The sequence below is a fragment of the Mauremys mutica genome, chromosome 2 (genome assembly GCF_020497125.1).
Source record: "Mauremys mutica isolate MM-2020 ecotype Southern chromosome 2, ASM2049712v1, whole genome shotgun sequence".
NCBI classification, from domain to species: domain Eukaryota; kingdom Metazoa; phylum Chordata; order Testudines; family Geoemydidae; genus Mauremys; species Mauremys mutica.
Window position 1 is genome coordinate 206612898 of NC_059073.1, and position 21170 is coordinate 206634067.

At 45.9% G+C, this 21170-nt stretch overlaps 2 protein-coding genes and 1 long non-coding RNA gene across 3 annotated transcripts in view; all 3 read left to right on the forward strand.

The window, feature by feature from the left end:
* The first annotated feature begins 34 nt into the window (after positions 1 to 34).
* Positions 35 to 3648, forward strand: LOC123363253. The gene is made up of 3 exons (XM_045004125.1): positions 35 to 314; positions 808 to 1343; positions 3571 to 3648. The coding sequence occupies exons 1-3, from the start codon at positions 59 to 61 to the stop codon at positions 3646 to 3648; spliced, it is 870 nt and encodes a 289-aa protein (XP_044860060.1). The 5' UTR covers positions 35 to 58.
* A 1611-nt stretch (positions 3649 to 5259) lies between these two features.
* On the forward strand, positions 5260 to 17043 carry LOC123362891. Its single transcript, XR_006576626.1, has 3 exons — positions 5260 to 5402; positions 13062 to 13117; positions 16752 to 17043. It is a non-coding gene; the product is annotated as an uncharacterized LOC123362891 (long non-coding RNA).
* Positions 17044 to 18270: 1227 nt separating this feature from the next.
* PDE1C (phosphodiesterase 1C) overlaps positions 18271 to 21170 on the forward strand; it is a 548714-nt gene continuing 545814 nt past the window's right edge. Inside the window, exon 1 of the mRNA XM_045004983.1 lies at positions 18271 to 18309. The gene's annotated coding sequence lies outside the window, so the exon portion shown is untranslated. The remainder of the gene's footprint in view (positions 18310 to 21170) is intronic.

Here is a 21170-nt window from a genome sequence, read left to right on the forward strand (position 1 = left end):
CGGGTGCTCTGGGTCACAGCCCCATACATTCTGCTTCTACCGTGAGCTCCATGCAATTATGGGGGGTGACGCCACCACTGCCCGGGACCACTGTCCGTGGACAACTGCAAGTGGGGAGTTACACGGAGTGAGGAGGAAGAGACATTGGAGGACGAAGAGGAAGAGGAGGAGAAGGAGGACAGCGCACAGGCGGCAAGTGGGGAATCTGTTTTCCTCCCCAGCCAGGCAGGAACTATTCTTAACGCTGGAGCCAATAGCCTCCCCCCACTCCCAAGGCAGGCTCCTGGACCATGACCCTAGAGAATGTATTTCTGGTGAGTGAGAGCCTGATCGGTGGGGGGGACCCCAGCTGTGCTGGGCTGTTCGCGTTTAGTTTAAAGGGCTCATCCCTGCTCAGAGCCTCATCGGAGCCACGCGGTGGGGGGGGGGGGGGAGGGGAGGAGGAAGGGGTGTTGTGTGAAGCTATCATCCCAGAGAGCCCGCAGGCCCTCCTTTTATAGCGAAAACCCACCAGGTATTGCTTGCTATGGGAAAGGGGGCCCAGCAGTTTGAAAGCATTGAAATGAATGTAGAAGAAGCAGAACCCCGCATGGCCCTAGGCTGCCTGCAAGCTGAATTCTGTTGCCCGGCCATGTGTGATGGCTTACTCACACCAAAGTGGCAGGCACTTCAGTATAAGGAGCAAAATGTACAGAAAGAACATGTGCTGTGTACTATGAATTGCCTGTTTCACTGAGAAGGAGTGTCCCCTTTGTTCTCTGAAATGTATCTTTTAAAATACTACCTTCCCTTTTTCTCCTCCTGCAGGTTCAAATGTTTCAACGCGGCCCCTGTCTACTCCATTCCAGAGGCTGGTCCAGATTAGAAGGCAGAAAAAACAAACTCAGGATGACGTGTTTGCTGAGCTCATGCAATCCTCCTGCACTGATAGGGCCCAGCTGAATGCATGGAGGCAAACAATTGCGGAGTCCCATAAAGAATTACAGGAACATGAAGAGAGGAGGGACGCGTGTGATGAGAGCAGGCAGGATGCTATGGTCAAGCTCATGGGGGAGCAAACTGACATGCTCCGCTGTATGGTGGATCTAATGTGGGAAAGGCAGCAAGACCTCAGACTGCTGCTCCAGCCCCTGTATAACCACCCTCCCTCCTCCCCAAGTTCCAGAGCCTCCTCACCCAGACGCCCAAGAACAGGAGGGGGGAGGCTACGGGGACCCACATACTTAACCCCAGAGGATCATCCAAGCAGCAGAAAAATGGCATATGTGAACTTTTTATTTGGTTTCTGGACTTGTCCTTCCCTTCTCCTCCACCCCCATAACCCAATAGCTCCCCCCCCCTCGGTCTACCTTCTGATTTCTCTCAATGTGTTGTGCAACAAATAATAAAGAATGGTTTTTAAACAATTTTGACTTTATTTCCTTTCATATATATAGAGGGTGGGTGACTTCAAGAGAAACAAACACAACTGTCACACCGTACCCTGTCCAGTCATGAAACTGGCTTTCAAAGCTTCTCTGATGCGCAGTGCGCCCTGCTGCACTCTTCTAATCACCCTGTTGTCTGGTTGTGTGAAATTGGCTGCCAGGTGAGTTGCCTCAACCTCCCACCCCACCATAAACATCTCCCCCTTACTTTCACAGATATTGTGGAGCATACAACAAGCAGCAATTACAATTGGAATATTGGTTGTGCTGAAATCTAACCGAGTCAGTAAACTGCGCCAGTGCCCTTTCAAACATCCAAAAGCACACTCCACCACCATTCTGCACTTGCTCAGCCTATAGTTGAACTGCTCCTTACTACTGTCCAAGGTGCCTGTGTACAGCTTCATGAGCCATGGCATTAAGGGGTAGGCTGGGTCCCCGAGGATAACTATAGGCATTTCAACATCCCCAACAGTAATTTTCTGGTCTGGGAAGTAAGTCCCTTCCTGCAGCTGTTCAAACAGACCAGAGTTCCTGAAGATGTGAGCGTCATGCACCTTTCCCGGCCATCCCACGTTGATGATGGTGAAATGTCCCTTGTGATCCACCAGTGCTTGCAACACCATGGAAAAATACCCCTTGCGGTTTACGTACTGGCTGCCCTGGTGTGCTGGGGCCAAGAGAGGGATATGCATTCCGTCTATTGCCCCGCCGCAGTTAGGGAACCCCAGCTCATTAAAGCCACCCACAATGGTCTGCACATTTCCAAAAATCACCACTCACTTCTCAACTTTGAGAGCTGGTCTCATTTTGGTGTCTTTGCGCTTCAGGGCAGGGGAAAACAAGTCACAAAGTTTCATGAAAGTGGCCCTACGCATACAAAAGTTTTGCAGCCACTGGGAATCCCAGACAAGTAACACTATGCGGTCCCACCAGTCTGTGCTTGTTTCCCAGGCCCAGAAGCAGCGTTTCACGGCACAAACCTGGCCCAATGCCACCATGATCTCCCAATTGCCACATGCCGTGCTTCTAGGAACATCTGTGTCCATGTCCTCACTAGTATAGTAATCGCGCTGTCGTTGCTTCCTCACCTGGTTTTGCAGGTACTGCACATACTGCTGGATAATGCTCAAGGTATTTACAACTGCAGCAGAGATCTGAGCGGGCTCCATGCTTGCTGCGCTATGGCTCCTGTACAGGTAATCCTGGAAAAAGGGTGCAAAACGTAGGAGAGTTTGGATTAAGATGGCCGATAAAAGGCGGGAAATGGTTTGTCTTCTGTAGCTTTCACGGAGGCGGGAAGCTCGCTAGAGCTGCAAGAGCGGGAGAGCAGAGTTTGCGGCGGAAGCTGTGCGGCTAGGTTCACGATAGCCGAAAAACGACGGGGAATTGTTGCCTTCCTTCTGTAGCTTCCACGGGAGCCCAGGACAGACAACATGGAGAAATTAGCTAGCGATACAAGAGCCGGAGAGCAGAGTTTGTGGCGGAAACTGTGCTGCTCGGTTCATGGTAGCTGAAAAAAGGTGGGAAATGGTTAGATAAAAGAGTAGATAGAAAGATGAGAGGACATGCGAGGTGGATTCATAGTACCAGGAGACAGGCGATGCACCGTACTGCACCATCTGCTGGCAGTGTGGCGTCTGCCGTAGCTTTCACGGAGGGAGGAGCGAGTGATGACACACACCCAGAAACACCCGGGAGAAATGTTTTTGCCCCATCATGCACTGGGAGCTTAACCCAGAATTCCAGTGGGCGTCGGGAACTGTGGGATAGCTTTCTATAGTGCACCGCTCCGACATTTGATGCTAGCCTCGGTACTGTGGACGCGCTCCACTGAATTCACATGCTTTAGTGGGGACACACAACACCGAATGTATAAAATCGCTTCTGAAAATTTGAATAGAATAAGTTTGAATTAATTTCGTACTGTAGACGTACCCTCAGTGTTAGTGGTTAAGTCTTATTTTCCTCTGTCACAAATAAGTGATCATACTTCTCTTGCTGTTGACTTTTTCATGCTTCATTCTTTACTTTTACTGATATGGTATGCTCCTCCACCTCCCTCAAGGAAAGCTGATGGCATGGTAAGCATTCAGGAAAAACGTATCTAGTTTAATTCATATAATTGGTGTGTCTTTGTCAGACTGATGTTTATAAAAAGAATCTCACTATGGCAATGATCCCAAGTGGCAAAGTGGAAGGGACCAAATGGTTTAATTAATCCTCCTTTGCATTCTTTAAAAATCAACCAACAACTAAAAACGATAAATTGCAAGTAACAGGGCTGCTATAAAGTGGAAACAGAAACATTAATAGGTTTTAAGACTAAAAGAGACCATTATGATTATCTAGTCTGTGCTCCTGCATAACATAGGCCAGAAAATTTCACCAGGTGATTCCTGCATCAAACCAAATAACTTAGTATTTCTTCTTATTATTATTATTTTATTTATTTTTGTATTTATTATGGTAGTGCCAAGAGACCAGCTGAAAATGGGTCTCCATTGTGACAGGTGTTGTACAAACAGAGTTAGTAAAGGGCTCTGCCCAGAAGAACAATCTAACTAGACAAAATAGACAAAATGTGGGAAAAGAGAGACTACAAGGAAGATGAACAATATGATTGCAGCAAACGTCGCGTTTGTTCATTTTTGGGATGAGGTGAGGTTTTGTTAGGAGGGGATTTACTAAAGGCAAAGACAAAAGGAGAGGGGAACAGAGGCAGGGGAGTAAAAAGAGGGGAAGAAAATAGATCTAGGTGGGAAATGGTTTTCCTGCCCTGGGAAACTTTTTGAGATTTTCAAAAAATTTCCAGTTTGGCATCAAGATGAAACCAAGACCATTGAATGTTGAGATTTTGTGTGTGTGTGTGTGTGTGTATATATATATATATATATATATATATATATATATATATATATATATATATATATATATATATACATATATATATATAAATAAATTACAGAGAGAACTAACTGGGTTATCATGGTAGAGTCTCACTCTGGACCACTCAATATTTAATTATGTATATAAAGTGGAAAAGAGACTGACTCTATAGCATGGTGATTAGGGCACTCATATGGGAGAGAGGCAACACGAACCCAGGATTTGAACCGGAGTTTCTTACATCCTAGCTGAGTAGCCTAACCACCATTCCATCCTGACAAACTTTTTGCATTGAACTGGATACATTCCCACAAAAATGTCAGTTTTGACAAATCAGCATTTTCTGACAAAAAAAATTCCATCTAAAATTTCCTGATCTAGAAGAGACCCACACAAGCACATATGCGACTGCCAGATCCTGCTGGTAAGTCATAAAGCTACGGTGCCAGAGTGCTGAGAACCAGCAGCAGAACCAGCACTCTGGTCACTGTAAGTCTAATTAGTTTTCCTGGAAGAGGGCCTGATTGCTGGAAGCTGAGACTAATTACTAGACCAGTCTGAGCTGAGGGAGCTAACAAGCTAGTTAACCCATTAATGAAAGATTAGAATGGTGCACAGGAAGGAAGTGTAAAGGCAGAAAGAAAGAGAGGGTAGCAGGGCCAGGGTAAAGGGAGATCACTGTGTGAAGAGATCTTTTTTACCTCGCAGAAGGGGGTGATATTTGTAAATTGTCACTGTAAATAGAGTTGCTGCATGGGACTGTAAGGGCAGAGGTGGGTGAGATAACTCAAATAAACTACAAAATAGAGGTGTTAAGAGCTATTTGTTTGAGAATACAGGTGTAGAGGACTATGTCTGTCACAGCTGTTTGTGGCATCGTAATTTTCTTGTGATGTCATAAACATATGGTTAAGATGACCTCATTATAGGAGTAGGAGGAGCCAGAAGCTTGGCTGTGAGGATGAGAGCTCTTATTAATCTGTAAATATCTTCTATGAAAGCAAAAGGAAAATTATTGATGACAAAAAGTCTTTGTGATTTTTGCTAAGTTTATATATTACATCTTTCCATCTCACCAACTTTCAGGTCTGTTTATTTCTTTAATGATTTAATTTGGGTTCCAAAACTGTTGTGCATGTATAATACTGTGTGCTGTGTCTTTAGGATTACATATGCAAAATGTTGAGGTATCACCCACTGGCAGACAGCTGTAGATGCATAGAATCATAGGACTGCAAGGGACCTTGAGACTGGTCATCTAGTCCAGTTCCCTGCACTCATGGCAGGAAGAAGTATTATCTAGACCATTCCTGACAGGTGTTTGTCTAACCTGCTTTAAAAATTTTCAAATGATGGAGATTCCACAGCCTCCCTAGGCAATTTATTCCAGTGTTTAACCACCCTGACAGGAAGTTTTTCCCTAATGTCCAACCTAAACCTCTCTTGCTGCAATTTAAGCCCATTGCTTCTTGTCTTATCCTCAGAAGTTAAGAACAATTTTTCTCCCTCCTCCTTGTAACAACCTTTTACGTTCTTGAAAACTGTTATCATGTCCCCTTTCAGTCTTCTCTTTTCCAGACTAAACAAACCCAGTTATTTTCAATCTTCCCTCATAGGCCATGTTTTCTAGACCTTTAATCATTTTTGTCATTCTTCTCCCCAATTTGTTCAGATCCTTCCTGAAATGTGGAACCCAGAACTTGACACAATACTCCAGTTAAGGCCTAATCAGCATGGAGTATAGCGGAAGAATTACTTCTCGTATCTTGCTTACAACACTCCTGCTTAAACATCCCAGAATGATATTCACTTTTTTTGCAATAGTGTTACACTGTTGACTCATATTTAGCTTGTGGTCCACTATGACACCTAGATCCCTTTCCTCAGTACTCCTTCCTAGGCAGTCATTTCCCATTTTGTATGTAAAAACAATGAGGAGTCCTTGTTGCACCTTAGAGATTAACAAATTTATTGGGGCATAAGCTTTCGTGGGCTAGAGCCCACTTCATCAGATGCATGAAGTGAAAAATACAGGAGCAGGTATAAATACATGAAAGGATGGGGGTTTCTTTACTAAGTGTGAAGTCATTCTAACGAGATAAATCAGTTAACAGCAGGATACCAAGGGAATAAAAATAACTTTTGAAGTGGTGAGAGAGTGGCCCATTACAGACAGTTGACAAGAAGGTGTGAGTAACAGTAGGGAGAAATTAGTAATGGGGAAATTAAGTTTAGGTTTTGTAATGACCCAACCAATCCCAGTCTTTATTCAGACCAAATCTGATGGTATCCAGTTTGCAAATTAATTCCAGTTCTACAGTTTCACATTGGAGTCTGTTTTTGAAGTTTTTTTTGTTGAAGAATAGCCTCTTTTAGGTCTGTTGTTGAATGACCAGAGAGACTGAAGTGTTCTTGTGTGCAACTGATTGTTCCTTCCTAAGTGGAGTACTTTGCATTTGTCCTCATTGAATTTCATCCTATTTACTTTAGACCATTTCTCCAGTTTGTCCAGATCATTTTGAACTTTAATCCTATCCTCCAAAGCACTGGCAACCCCTCCCAGCTTGGTATCATCTGCAAACTTTAAAAGTATACTCTCTATACCATTATCTAAATCGTTGATGAAGATATTGAACAGAACCGGACCCAGAACTGATCCCTGTGGGACCCCACTCATTATACCCTTCCAGCATGACTGTGAACCATTGATAACTACTCTCTGGGAATGGTTTTCCAACCAGTTATGCACCCAGCTTATAGTAGCTCCATCTAGATTGCATTTCCTTAGTTTGTTTATGAGAAGGTCATGTGAGACAGAATCAAAAGCTTTACTAAAGTCAAGATATACCACATCTACCCGCATCCACAAGGCTTGTTACCCTGTCAAAGAAAGCTATCAGGTTGGTGTTCTTGACAATCCATGCTGACCGTTACTTATCACCTTATTATCTTCTAGATGTTTACAAACTGATTGCTTAATTATTTGCTCCATTATCTTTTCGGGTACAGAAATTAAGCTGACTGGTCTGTAATATATATATATATATATATATTACACACACACACACAGGACAGAGCTGAGATCCATTTAAGCCACAGTACATGCGTGTTGTTAACTTCTACTAATAAAGATTTATAGTTTGAACATACTCAGCTGTGTCCTTAGTGATCCTCGCAGTTTCAGATCTCATGACTGCAGCACATATGGACAATAGCCCTGGGCTATTCCACTGTTAAATGGCAGTGTCACTTCAGATCCAGTGTTCTAATTCTGACTCTGATTTTGACGTTGCTTTTCTGAATTTGATATATGTGTATAAAACATAGTAATCACGTACATGTAGGTGAAATACTGCAGTATGCTAAGTATGTGAAGCAGATGATGAGTATATAATCTAAACTCTCCCTTTTTAGAGGTAAGGGACCAGATTTTCAAAGGTACTTGCACACCTCAAGATGCAGATAGATGCCTTCTGGATTTTCAAATGCTAGATTCCCATTGATTTGCATCTTTAGGCACTTACATGCTCTTAAAAATTTAGCCCAAAGTTGTCGTTAACATCAAATGCCTCATCTTATTAGCAGGTGTTGATCCTGCTGGGAGAGGGTTAAGTGGGTTCTGATGACTCTTTAAGTATGTCTACACTACAATTACACACTTGTGGCTGGCCCCTGCTTGCAGGGCTTGGGCTAAGGGGCTGTTTAATTGTGGTGTATCCATTATGGCTGGGGCTGGAGCTGGAGTCTAGGACTCTGTGAGGTGGCAGGGTCCCAGAGTAATATAGTGTGTAATTGTAGTGTAGGCAGGTAGCTTATTAACCTATCTATATATAAGGGAAGATGGAGTAGCTGTCTAGAGTGTGTGAGTGAATGAGTATAGGAGGTGGACAGTGCAGGTCTGAGAACCCTAGGAATGGCCAAGCCTGGATAGAAAACTTAAAGGTGAATTGTGTTGCCTTGTTTGTAATAAAACCTAGCCCCAGGAATGGGGTGTGTGTGTGTGTGAGAGAGAACTCTGTTTTAGAGCAGATTGGGAAAGACCCACAATGGATGAGAGCTGGTTATTTCCAAAGCATGCTTTCAATATTTTATTTATTTAAGGAGTACTTATTTTTGTTGTTTTTATAGCCTAATAGACAAGGCATCCAATGTTAGATTGGAAGACTGAAAGTTTGAGTTCCTTTGTGGTCATGATTGTTTGAACATGATTGTCCTTTCAGGCCTTGGAATCTATGAATTGTTAAATTACACAGCCTGTCTGCAGATGTAGGTTTGTGTCCTGACCATGACAGAATTAACTCATTCAGCCTAAGGAATTGTTTGTTTGTGAGCAGTGATTTACACTGTCTTCAGCATGAGCCAAATTAAAAGAAATAGAAATCCATGTAAACAAGTCCTATGCATAAAAGCCTTACAGTAGTTTGGTATTGCATGATCTAAGTTTTTTTTAAAGGGCTGTTAACTGGAGTGCAATATGAACTATATAGCATGATCTAATAAACAACTGCTCTGATGGAAAAGTTACATGGAAACTAGACCATAGAGTCAGTATGATATACATCTCTCCATAACCACAGGGGATTTTTATAGATTATATGAAGTGTGGCTGTTATTCCCAGGAATACTTATATACAATTAACTTTTCATGTGTTTATCATAATTGTTATGACCATTTTAGCTAATTAGGGTTATGCTAATTTTGGGGAGGGGTTTTTTGTGTACAAAATTTCAAGTGAAGTATGGAATTTGCAGGGGCACTAAGGCATAACATTTGGGGGCAATGGATTTTTAAAACGTTTATTGTATAACACACAAACTTGCTGCCGAACCCCTTGATTGTCAACATAAGAAGCAGCTGACTTAGGAGCCCTGCCCTGCTGCACCTGCATTCTGGCTCCCCCTGTGGATTGATATCTGCTTCTCTAGAGGGGCCATAGGGAGAACTAGAGCAGCGGATTGATCCAGAGTGCAGGGGCTAGTTCTGCCACAACAAAGTTGCTTCCTTTATGTGCTGAGGATCTTGCTCTTTATCACAAGGAAAGACTTTCCAGTGAATCTCAGCTGTTCTAGCATTTGTGGGCTCCTCCATGTGGGAGCATTTCTGGGCATGGGCAGCAGGTTATATATGTTTGCGGTGCCCGGGCTCCAAGAATATTCAGGGCCGGGTGCCCTGCTCCAGCAATATTTGGAGCTGGGTCTCTCCCCTGGCCCTGCCTGGATCGGGCCCTGGCCCCCGCAGATCTCCCCTCGCCCCACCGCATCCCTGCCTGACAGAAAGCAGCACGCGGGTCTCTCCCCTGCCTGCTCTGTGCTGCCAGAGATCCGCTCCCGGCAGAACGGCTGTCTGCTGCCCCAGGGTCCTAGCGCCTGCCATTCACTAATGGCAGGGCAGGCTGCCCTTACCCTGTGCTTCCGCCCTATTCCTGAGCCTCCCTAATGCCCCAAACCCCTCATCCCCAGCCAGAGCCCTCATTCCTCCGCACCCTAATCCTCAACCCCAGCCCTGAGCCCCCCGACAGCCCACAGCCCTCACCCCACACCCCAAATCTCTGCCCTAGCCCTGAGCCCCCTCCTGCAACATAAGCCCCTCATGCCCCAGCCAGAGCCCTCATCCCCCCCGCACCATGATCCTCTGCCCCAACCCTGAGCCCCCCTGCATCATGAACCCCTCATCCTCAGCCCCACAGCCCTCACCCTGCACTCCCTCCTATCCCCAAACTCCCTCCCAGAGCCTGCATCCCTCACCCCTTCCTACACCCCCAGCCCAGAGCCTGCACCCAAACTCCATCCCAAAGCCTGCACCCTAATCCACAGCCCAGGACCTGCACTCCAGACCTCCCCCCGAAACCCCGCCCAGAGCCTTAGGCAGGTGGGGGCAGAGTATGGGGGGTGGAGTTGGGGGTGGGTGGGTTCTGGGCACCACCAAAATTTCTACAAACTTGCCACCCATGTTTCTGGGGGAGTATCCACGGCCCTCTTTTGTCTGCCCTTGCTCTTCCTTCCCCTCACTCCTGCTCGTTCTTCCAGTCCCCTAACGTCACTCTCCCATGTAGCTGTCAGCCCTGTTATGCCTGCCCATATGAGGGGCAAAATCCTCATGCACAGAGAGATTCTCTCTAGCTATCATTTGGCCAAGGTCTCACTTCTGCTGACTGGTGAAAATATTTCTGTGCCATTCATCACCACCCTTATTACTGACTATGGTTTCTTACCTTAGAAGGCAGGCAAAATATCTTCCACTCATTTTAGAAATAAGAAAACAGAGTGGTTGCACAAGGTCCCTTCAGGCAGAGCTGGGACTAGAATCTATATCTTGTTATATGACAGCCCCAAGTTAAAGCCACTTTGCCACAATAACTTTCAGGATGAAGCTGCCAGCTTTGTGTACTCACCTATGCTGACTGTAACTACTGCTCTAGCTACTAGATAACACTTCCCTCCCAGAACTAGGAACGGAACTTAATAATCCTTATACTCATTGCTCAATGACTCTCACAAATAGTTATACACACCACTGGCAAAGTGTTTGTCATCTCCTCTTTCAGAATCTGGTCCACAAAGAGAATAACAGTCTACTTTTGCTATATGTTAGACTCTACAGCCAGCTAAAGGAATATGTAGTATAGGTCTGTTGTATTAATTTAGATGGCGTAGCAGAGGTGGATTTGCAGTGAAACACAGGGTGCCCTGGCACGGGGCTCCCCAATGACAGAGGTGTGGAAGTAGGGAAAGAATTAACAAGGATTTGAAGGGGATTTTAATGCATGTCAGTCAGTTAGCAAGAGTCAAGCTAATAGAGATAAAGAGTTAGGCCAGCTGTAACCCTAATGACGTGAGACTTGTAGAAGCGAGGATGGTGTGAAGCGAGAGGGAAAGAACTGTGTAAAAAGTTATTATGACCTTGCAACTGATAACCAAATATGCAGACTGGTGTCTTCTAGGAGTGAGAAAAATAGATAGCAGGATGGCTTATGTATAAACAAAATGCAGTTGTTGCTCATTATTGTCGGTATTATTGCTAGTTATTGTCTGTAATAAAGGTATAAATGCTTGCTGTAATTGTTTACTAGTTGAGAGACCTGTCCGGGACTGGGGCGACCCTGTGTCCTAGGGCACTCCCTCCCTCTATTGTAATTACTAGAGAAAGAATAAAGTATTTGATTTTGCTGCACCCAAACGAAAAAGCGAGAACTGAGTTTTTCTCCGACAGAAGGCCCCAGGGCCAGGCAGTTGCGGGGGAAGAAGCTTGGTCCTGCCAGCTCCTGCTGCAGGCTTTGCACTCACCTGTGGTCAAGCTCCCCTTCCCCCACCTCTTCCCCAAGCGTGCCATGTTCCCCCCTCCCCTCCCAGTGCTTCCCCTGCAGCCAAATAGCTGTTTATTGATGCTCAGGTCACTCTGGGAGGGAGTGGGAGGAGCAGGGCTGCAACATGCTCTGGAGAGGAAGTGGAGAAGAGGCAGGGGCGGGGCCTTGGCAAAGGGGGTGGAATTGGGGCAGGATGGAGCAAAGGCAGGGCCCCCGCACGCACACCCAGCCCCCTGCCCTTCCTGACACATACCCAGCCCCCCCACACCTTATGCCTTGACTCCTCTGCCTCCCCACATCCTCACCCCAACTCTGGGCACCAAATGGGAGCTCCTGCACCCCCCCTCACATTCCCACCTGCACCTCTTGCACCAAATGGGAGCTGCCCCAGGTAAGTGTGCCACACCCCAACCTCCTGCCCCTACCCTGAGCCCCCTCCTGCATCCTAACTCCTGGCCAGACCCTGCACCCCAACCCCCAGCCTGCTCCTGCACCTTAACTTCCTTCCAGACCCTGTACCCCCCTCACACACACCTAGCCACCTGCCCTCCCTGACTCCTGCACCCCCTCACACACTCCCAGCCCTGACTCCTGCACCCCTCTCACATGCCCCCAACCCCCTGCCCTTCCTGACTCCTGCAACCCCCCACACCCTCTGCCCACACTGACTCCTGCACACACCCCCACATCCCCACCTGCACCTCTTGCACCAAACGGGACCTGCCCCAGGTAAGTGCTACACCCCCCCAACCCTCTGCCCCAGCCTTGAGCCCCCTCCTGCACCCTAACTTCCTACCAGACTCTGCACCCCCAGCCCTGAGCCCCCTCCCCCACCCTAAGTCCTGGCCAGACCCCATACCCCAACATTTTTTTACAAAGCGCTCTTATCCAAAGCACTTTACAAAGCACTTACATTAGTTAGCTAATGGTACAAACAATATTTGGAAAGATCATTAAGTGGTCTGCCGAGACCCTCAGCGATTTTCAACTAGTCTGTGGAAAAATAAGTTAGACTACAAAAACAATCAAGGTACCTCACTTTATTTTCATTTACTTCCTATTACTTATAGGAGAACAATGAAGAAAAAAAGCATGAAAAATGGATGTGGGGGAGATAAGAGAATGTTCTTTTTCTTGGCTGGGTCCCAAGGAGGGGCCCCAAAAATGAAGCTGAGCATAGGGCCCCACTAACTCTAAATCCACCACTGTAGGACAAAGGTGTTAACATAACCTAGTCACTGACCAAGATTGAACAGTGTTAAATGAGGTCCAGGGTTTGAGATACAGAAACCTCTGCCTGCTTAGTACCATGTCAAACATCATTAAAAATCCTTGTAATCTTTTATTAAAGACAGGGAAAAAAAGAATTAAAACAGTTGAATAATTTGAAATGTAAAGTATTAAGTAAAGATTTGATTTTACTATTTTTGTTTCCCTTTAGGTGGAGAGAGTTTTAGAAGGAACTTGCTCCTCCCCCACTTGTTGGACAGTCTCTTGGTTAGTATCAAAGATGGTAGTAACTTTTGGGGAAAAAGAGAAGTTGTCAGTTGAGATGTGCTGGAGATGTCTTTGCTGCTGCTGCTATTCAGATTCCATTTAATCCCAGGTGATGGTTGAGATTCAGCTGGAGTGATCTTATCTGGGTCCCTCTCTCTGGCCTGGTCTGGTCAAGACAGCTCTCAGGAGCAGGGCCGCCCAGAGGGGGGGGGGCAAGAGGTGCAATTTGCCCCAGGCCCCGAGCCCCACGGGGGCCCCCACCAGAGTTTTTCGGGGCCCCTGGAGTGGGGTCCCTTACTCGCTCCGGGGTGCCCGGCAAACTCTTGTGCGGCCGGGCGCAGGAGCTTCTGCCGCTCCCGGTCTTCGCCGGCGGCGGGTCCTTCCGCTCCGGGGCGGAAGGACCCCCCGCTGGTGAATTACCGCTGAAGACGGAGCGGGACCCGCCGCCGAAGTTCAGCCCGGTCTTCGGCGGCGGGGGGCCCTTCCGTTCCTGGACCCGCCGCCGAAGTGCCCTGAAGACCCGCGGCGGGGGCCCCCCTCCGCCGAATTACCGCCGAAGACCGGGCTGCGCTTCGGCGGCGGGTCCCGGAAGGGAAGGGCCCCCCGCCGCCGAAGACCCCGGGCCCCCGGAATCCTCTGGGCAGCCCTGCTCAGGAGCAGGGTGATGAAGGCCTGGGATCCCAGGAGAGAATGGGGGGGCACTATCCCTGATAGTGAAACTTGCTTTAGTAGCCTCTCTATTCTTTCATCTTTCTTCTGTCTGTTTTTTAAGGACCCAAAAATGGAGTGCTGTGGTATACAACATCCTCATTGCTTGTTCACTAATTAGACAAATATCCAACACACCAATGTTGTTTCATTAATTTCTGGTTGCATATCTTGTTTTTACCAAGAATGACTTCAACATAGTCCTTGAATCATTTTAATGTGGGGTGCTTTTTTTCTTTCTTAATTTAGTTTCTGTGTCTGGTTTTCTTGCACCTGTTTATAACATTCATTATTGAAAACAACTTGGCCACTTTCCATCAGCATTTGTTTGTATAGATTATTGTAGAATTTTATGAATTTTGAAATATCTTTTACAATTGATCTTATAGTTAGGGTAAATGTGTAGCCCAATTATCATAACTTGGTGCTGAGTATATTAAGATCCTTGGGGTAAAACGCTGCTGATGACCCAAACAAGAACAAATAGTATGTGATTGTGATGGATTCCCCCTGGGGAGCCACCTGGAAGTGGAGTACCACTGAGCCCTCTGACCCATCAGTCTGGGCGCCTTCTCACACCATATTGCTGTGAGAACTACAAAGCCTTCCAGCCTGCACTTTCACCAGCATACATACAGGTAGGGACATAACCAGCTGTGGTTACAAGCAGGCTCTCTAACCAGCCCCTGCATGGGAAACCTAATCTCAGCTCTTCAGGCACGCACCCCCTCTGGAGTACAAACCCAAAATTATACTGTCTTGTGCTGCACAGGGAACTGTACAGCATAAACTCATAAAATTCACCTCCTTCCTCAATATGGAGAGGAATATGCAATAGCTTTTTGCCCCTGGGTTATGATTCCCAGACACTGGTTTAGATACAGTAAAAAAAAAAAAGTTTATTAACTACAAAAGATGGATTATAAATGATAGCAAACAGATCAAAGCAGATTACCTAGCAAATAAACAAAAAATGAAAATTAAATGTAATAGGGTGAGAAACTGCTATTCATACCCAAAGAGATAATACAAGCAGGCTGCAGATTCTTAAGTGGCAAGCTGCACTTTCTTTACAGCTTGGAATCCCCAGGTGTTTCATTCACAGGCTACAAATCCCTTTAGTCGGGTCCAGCACTTCCCCCAGTTCAGTCTTTGTTTCTCAGGTGTTTCCAGGAGTCTTCTTGTGAGGGGAGCAAAGAACACCAGATGATATCACTTCTCACCTTATTTAGCTTTTGCATGTGACTGGAACCCTTTGTTTCAAAGCTTGGTTCCCAGACTGGTCTGTGGAAAAACACTGACATCCCAAGATAGAGTCTAGAGACATGTGGTCACATCACATGTCTTTGAATACTCATAGCAGCCATTACTTGCAGGCTGTCTGTAGCCTTCTCAGGAAGGCCTGTGTTTTTTTCCCTAATGGCTCAGTGCCCTTAATAGGCCCTTTCCCACCTACCTATCTAGACAGAAAGCCTCTTGTCTAGTGGGCGTTATCTAGGTGTAACTACATTTGAAATACAGATACATAGCCAATATTTCTAACTTCAGATACTAAAAGGATACATGCATACAAATAGGATAATCATATTCAGCAAATCATAACCTTTTAACTGGCATCTCACATGATTTCTTGTATAAAATACATTATAATTATGTCATAATCATATCCTAATATCACTGTGATGAATATGAGGTGCAGTATCATAGTGATAATGCAATTAAAGATTGTCATCACAATGCGTACATACATACTGGCAGATTTAAGATTGCATAGGTAAATTTAATTTTAGACTTTCCTAACTCTGGAAAACTTTACTTTGCAACTTTAACAAAGGTGCCACTTCATAATCCCATAACACTGCTATATGCTGAATAGATAATTTGTTCTCCCCCTTCACTCACTTTATATCATTTTTATGTTTTCAGTGAATACTTTAAAATAAATATAATCAATAACTCCCCTGTCTCACCTGAAAACAAAACTGGGAAATGGTATTGTCATTCACAAAGATTTTTTTTTCATTCCCTTCTCTATGTGCTTATAAAAAGTACAGTCCCTCTTGGTGAAGCAACATCCTCAGGGAGGGAGATATTTTCACCACCTGTTATGTTATCTCTGCTGTTGAGGCTCTGATCCCTGAAGGAAGAACCAAGGACAAGATACAGAGACAGAAAAATTGAGAGAAAACACAATTAACTAAATGCATAGGGCAAAGAAAGAAAAGGCTTTGGTCTAATCCTGTCCTTTAGCTTTTTATTCACTAAAGCACTATTTTTGTCCAGATAAAGGGTACTTCCCTAGCAAAGGAAATTCCCATTGACAGCTGCATACGTCAGTACCGAGTTGTCTTGGAAGCCTTGCTCTCAACCATAACAGCATAATAATAGAAGAGAGAAATGAGCCTGCTGCTCTCAGAACTGGGAGCTAGGAGAAGGAAATAAGCCTCTTTAGGAGAGGATGGGTTCTTTATATGAATGAAAAGGGGAAGAGAGTCTACACAGGGGATGATAGGCTGCAATGAACAGCTGGGATTCTTTTTTGTTAAGTATCAGAGGGGTAGCCGTGTTAGTCTGGATCTGTAAAAGCTATTCACCCACGAAAGCTCATGCTCCAAAATGTCTGTCAGTCTATAAGGTGCCACAGGACTCTTTGCTGCTTTTTTGTTGATGTAATTGTATTATTATTGATTTAATGTTAGTGCTAGTTCTCGCACAGCAAGTGTTTGTAAAGAAACAGGAGAAATAATACAAAATATGGCAAGTGTGTGTCCACATTACTATGGTCACCTTAGCCATTCCTTAGAGAGATGTCAGTGTCTCTTCCCTCTCCCCCTCATTATCACTGTATCCTAGTGCCTTTAATGTATTTATCCTCACAATATTCCATTGACAGTGGGATGTGCTACTCTCTCCATTTTACCTGCAGGGAACTGAGGCACAGACAAACTAAGTGACTTCAAATTTCCACAGGAAGTCTGCGGTCAACGAGGGACTTGCATCCAGGTCTCACAAACCCCCAGGGAGGGTCCTAATTGCTGGGCTATTTTTCCTCTTTGCTTATAATCATGACAGAAGTCACAGAAGCTATTTTTTCTCTCTTTCGTTGCCTGTTTTTACAATAAATGTAACATCCAAAGACAAAGGCAGCAACAAATTGCAAAAATGTTACTTTACTTCTGGTGTCTTACCAGCAGTATGATCACATCTTTCAAAGCCACCCCAGGCCTATCCATTATTTTTATACTCCTACTCTTTTATTACACTGCCCATTCCTCACTGGCATATTAGACTGCTCCTGTCCTGAAATGGATCAAGAGTGGATCCTGTATTCTCAAATTCTGAATCAACTGCCTGTTCAGCCCCAAACGCAGAAAGGGGTTGGGCTGGGCTGCAGAAAGGTTGAGTGGGTGTTTAGAAGATGTCCAGGGTTTGTTGGCTGGCTTCTTCCACTTCCCAGCCCAGGAGGGAGCAAGCAAGTCCATGAGCCTCTCCACTTTTATAAAAGAGAGGCGGGGGTGGGGGGAGCCGCAGCCACCTCCAGTCTGACTCCACCCTCAGCAGGCGCCTTGCAGCAGCGTCGTGGGGGAGGAGGGAGGAGAGGAGCCAAAAGCCAGCTGGGGCCACCACAGTTCCTCCTGGCACAGCAGCTCCCCTGGGACTGGGAGCGCAGGCAGGCGGGCGGGCGGGAGAGGCGCGCTCACAGTGAGAGAAGAAAATGCAAACTCCCCGCCCTGCTTCCCAAGCGCCAGCCCGCTGCAGCTGGGGTGTGGAGGCGGGAGAGGACGACTAGGGCTCACAAAGTGCCCCAACAAGGAGGGCGGGTGTGCAGCGGATTGGCCTCTGTTACCAGCGATTACAGCCCGGGGGTGGGGCTGTCACTGAGCCCCCCCCCGAAAGAGACAAGCGAGAGCAACTCCCCCCCCCCCCCCGCCCCGCCGGCTCTCCGGGACAGGGACAAACTTCTGCTGCGCAGAGCCGGGGCGCTGCTCCCGCCGCGCGGGGTCCGGGGGGCGGGCGAGGCTGCGCGGCAGGAGGACAAGCCTCGCCGCTGCCGGGCTCGGAAAGCAGCCGAGAGGAAGCGCCCGCCTGGCCCAGCGGCGGGGAGGAGCCGGGCAGGGCGAGGTCCCCGCACCTGGGCACGGTCTCTGCCTGCCTCGGCCCGCGCGCCGCCATGGGCTCGGTCAGCTCCGCGCTCAGCCGGTCCCGGAACACGGTGGTGCAGCTGAGCTCGGAGCCGGGAGCCGCGCCGGAGGCCAGCAGGAGCGTCCAGGGCCGCGGCAAACTTCGGGGCGCCAGGAGCCGCGGCCGGAACAAATGGGCGCCCCCCGCAGCGCCCGCCAGCCCCGCGCTGGCCCCGGGCGCCTGGGTGGCAGGCGGCGAGAAGCCGGAGGAGCGGCGGGAGCTGTCCGCGGTGCTGAAGCGCCGGGAGGAGGAGCGGAGCGCGGGCCGCTTGCCATTGCCCCCGAGCCCCCACCGCAGTGCCCGTGAGTGTCAGCGGGGTGTGGGTGGGTGGGTGTGTTTCCTCCTTCCTCTTACCTGCCCTAGGCGCTACCCCTTCCTGCACGGCCTTGGACCCTCAGCCCTTACTCGGGCAAAACTCCCTCTGAAGTCTAGGGGACTTTCATCTGGGCAAGGACTGAGGGCCCGAGCCAGCTCCCCCTGGGGGCTTGCCATTGGACAGAATGGAGCTGGGGCAGCCCTGGGGGAGGAGGGGTGGGAAGCTGACGCTGGCCTATTATTATTATTATTATTATTTAAAACAATGTATTTAATTGAATTTCTTAAGTAAGTCTGCACCCATACCAGAGAATCCCGAGGTGAAAAGTGAGGCTCCACGGAACACCGATCAAATATTTGTGGCAACAGTTTGCATTACAAGCAAAGAACTATCTTAAAAGTCCTACCTATTTTAGGTAAGGGACTTAAGAGATTTTTAAAAAACAAACAAACAAACGGAACAGTTGCTCTAGAATACGCACCTGCCCTAAAAGGATAATGCTGTGGGACTAAGGGTTATTGCACGATAGTAAGCCATACAAAATTATGTATTGCCTTCCAGTTTTCTCACCTTGTCTTTCAAGAGTGGACTCAGGATGAGGAAAGATTTTGGTAACTACTGGGAATTTCTTCACAAGATCATCCCTATAAGAGTAAATGCCTTTTTGGAAATGTTTCTAATGTTAGCACATATTCAGCTAGCATTTCTCATGCTGTCGATCAGTATTTTGTGTGTGCCTGCATGATGTGTGTGTTTCCAGTGCAGTTCTCCAGTTTCAGAAGAATTCACTCTTTTGTTTGGGAAAGATTCAAAATTATTTTTTTAAATATATTGATAAATAGTAAAACATAGGGCAGGATCCTACACTGGTTAAAAATGATGAGGGAGAGCATAGATGCATGAATATAGAAGGAAAAGATACATATTCAGACAAGTGAATATCCTACTTCCCATCCTGTTTATCACCCGCTGCCTCAGATGAATGTCTCCAGTTACACGGGCAGGTATTCACTTGTAACGCTTTAACAAAATGTCCACAGTGTACCTCTCTTGGGACTAAATTCTATTCTCAGTTATACTAATGTAACTTCTCTGTGCACTTTAGCTGGGGTTAAACTCTGCTCTCATTTATACCACTGTACATTTAGAGTAAATCCATTGAAATCAGTGGATTTAATTAAGTTCAAGTGTATCAATTTAACAAAGTGCAATTTGGACCTATATTTTAAAGTAGGGTCTGGCAGAAGGAGACTTGCCCATCATCACACTTCCTTTCAGCTATATCATGCCTCCTTTCCCACTATTGTACCATGTCACAAATTTGGGGTGAGTAGAGGTGGGTTAGCTGTATGTGTGTCCCCTGGAATTTTCTATAGGTTGCTGATTAACATTTCCTCACTAGTAGTACCTCTTTTCACAAATGTTGTGATGTAGGAAACTTTGCTATTACCCCTTAGGCTCCATGTAGATGGACGGATGGATGCAGGATCAGCTCCATTATCTGCGCAACAATAAAAATTCAATAATAACTCAGGATATCTGTGACCAGATACTCAGCTGTTGTAGTTTCATTGAAATTAATATAGCATAATAAATTATACTAGCTGGGGATATGGCTCCTAATATTTAACCTCTCTATGCTTTCTAAATTTTACTTTCTCCTATCACAAGAGGAAATATTATATATATCACTGACTGTGCACACTGTTAAGTCTAATTTTCTTCTAATGTACACCAGTGTAAATGAGAATTAACTTCATTGGAATTGAAGTCAACGGCATTATACTGACATAAAATTGGCATGAAAGTAGAATCAAGCCCTATTTATTCAGAATGATGTCACAAATAAATTCATCTTAGAAAACCCTGTTTTTGCCATAGAGTGATTCATATATTGTGGACTTCTGATACTTTAACATCTTGTTAACTCTAGCCTTGGTCATGAGCAACCATTGTCAGTTCAGACTGTGTGCGTGGGAGTGCTGTGTTAGGCTTGGAGGTATCAATCATTAGTGTAACTTGCTGTTTAACATTTTAGCTCATATAGAGATATTAGGATATCTTTCATAGTGTGTGAGTCAGCCATACATTCTGGATCTAAATATTTACCTGTCTTACTGATCTCAGCACTGGTGTGTCACCCCACTTCAATAGTTTGATATGCTTAATACATCCTGCACATTTGTCCCAAGCATATGTGCAAAAAGCAGCTGATCAGTGTCAAACAAAATATAAAAAAGATTCAAAACTCTACAATTATGTGGTAAAGAAACATAATTGAACCCCTAATTAAGCCTTGAGGTAATAGCCTAATTAAATGGGTTTACGCCATACTCTGAAGCTGATTTTGTTCCATTGAAGTTAGTGGGAAGATTCTCTTTGATTTCAATAGTTGGTTTGGGCCTATTTGCATAAATGTTAAGGATTCAGTTGTGGCATATATTTATAAGTCAATGTTGGAAGTGTGTGAAGGCTTATTATCCCAACAAGAGCTCTGGGAATCATGTCTGAAATGGTTACAATGGTGCCTAGTCCTCTGGAGAATGTGGTTGCAGGAGGGGAAATGGTGTGTGTGTGTGTGTGTGTGTGTGTGTGTGTGTGTGTGTGTGTGTGTGTGTGTGTGTGTGTGTGTAGAAAGGGCCTGGCACAATCTGATCCTAAAACATACATGTGTTGAAAACATAAAATTACCCAGCCATTTAAAAACATTGTTTTTCTCTTATTCCAGTGGAAATTTTCCTGTGGTTTCTGATGGTTCCTACTTACTTAAGGGCCCTGATCCTTACTAAGTCATGTTTCTTGAATAGGTACTCCAGGGGCAGCCTGATAGATGAATGAGTTAGAATA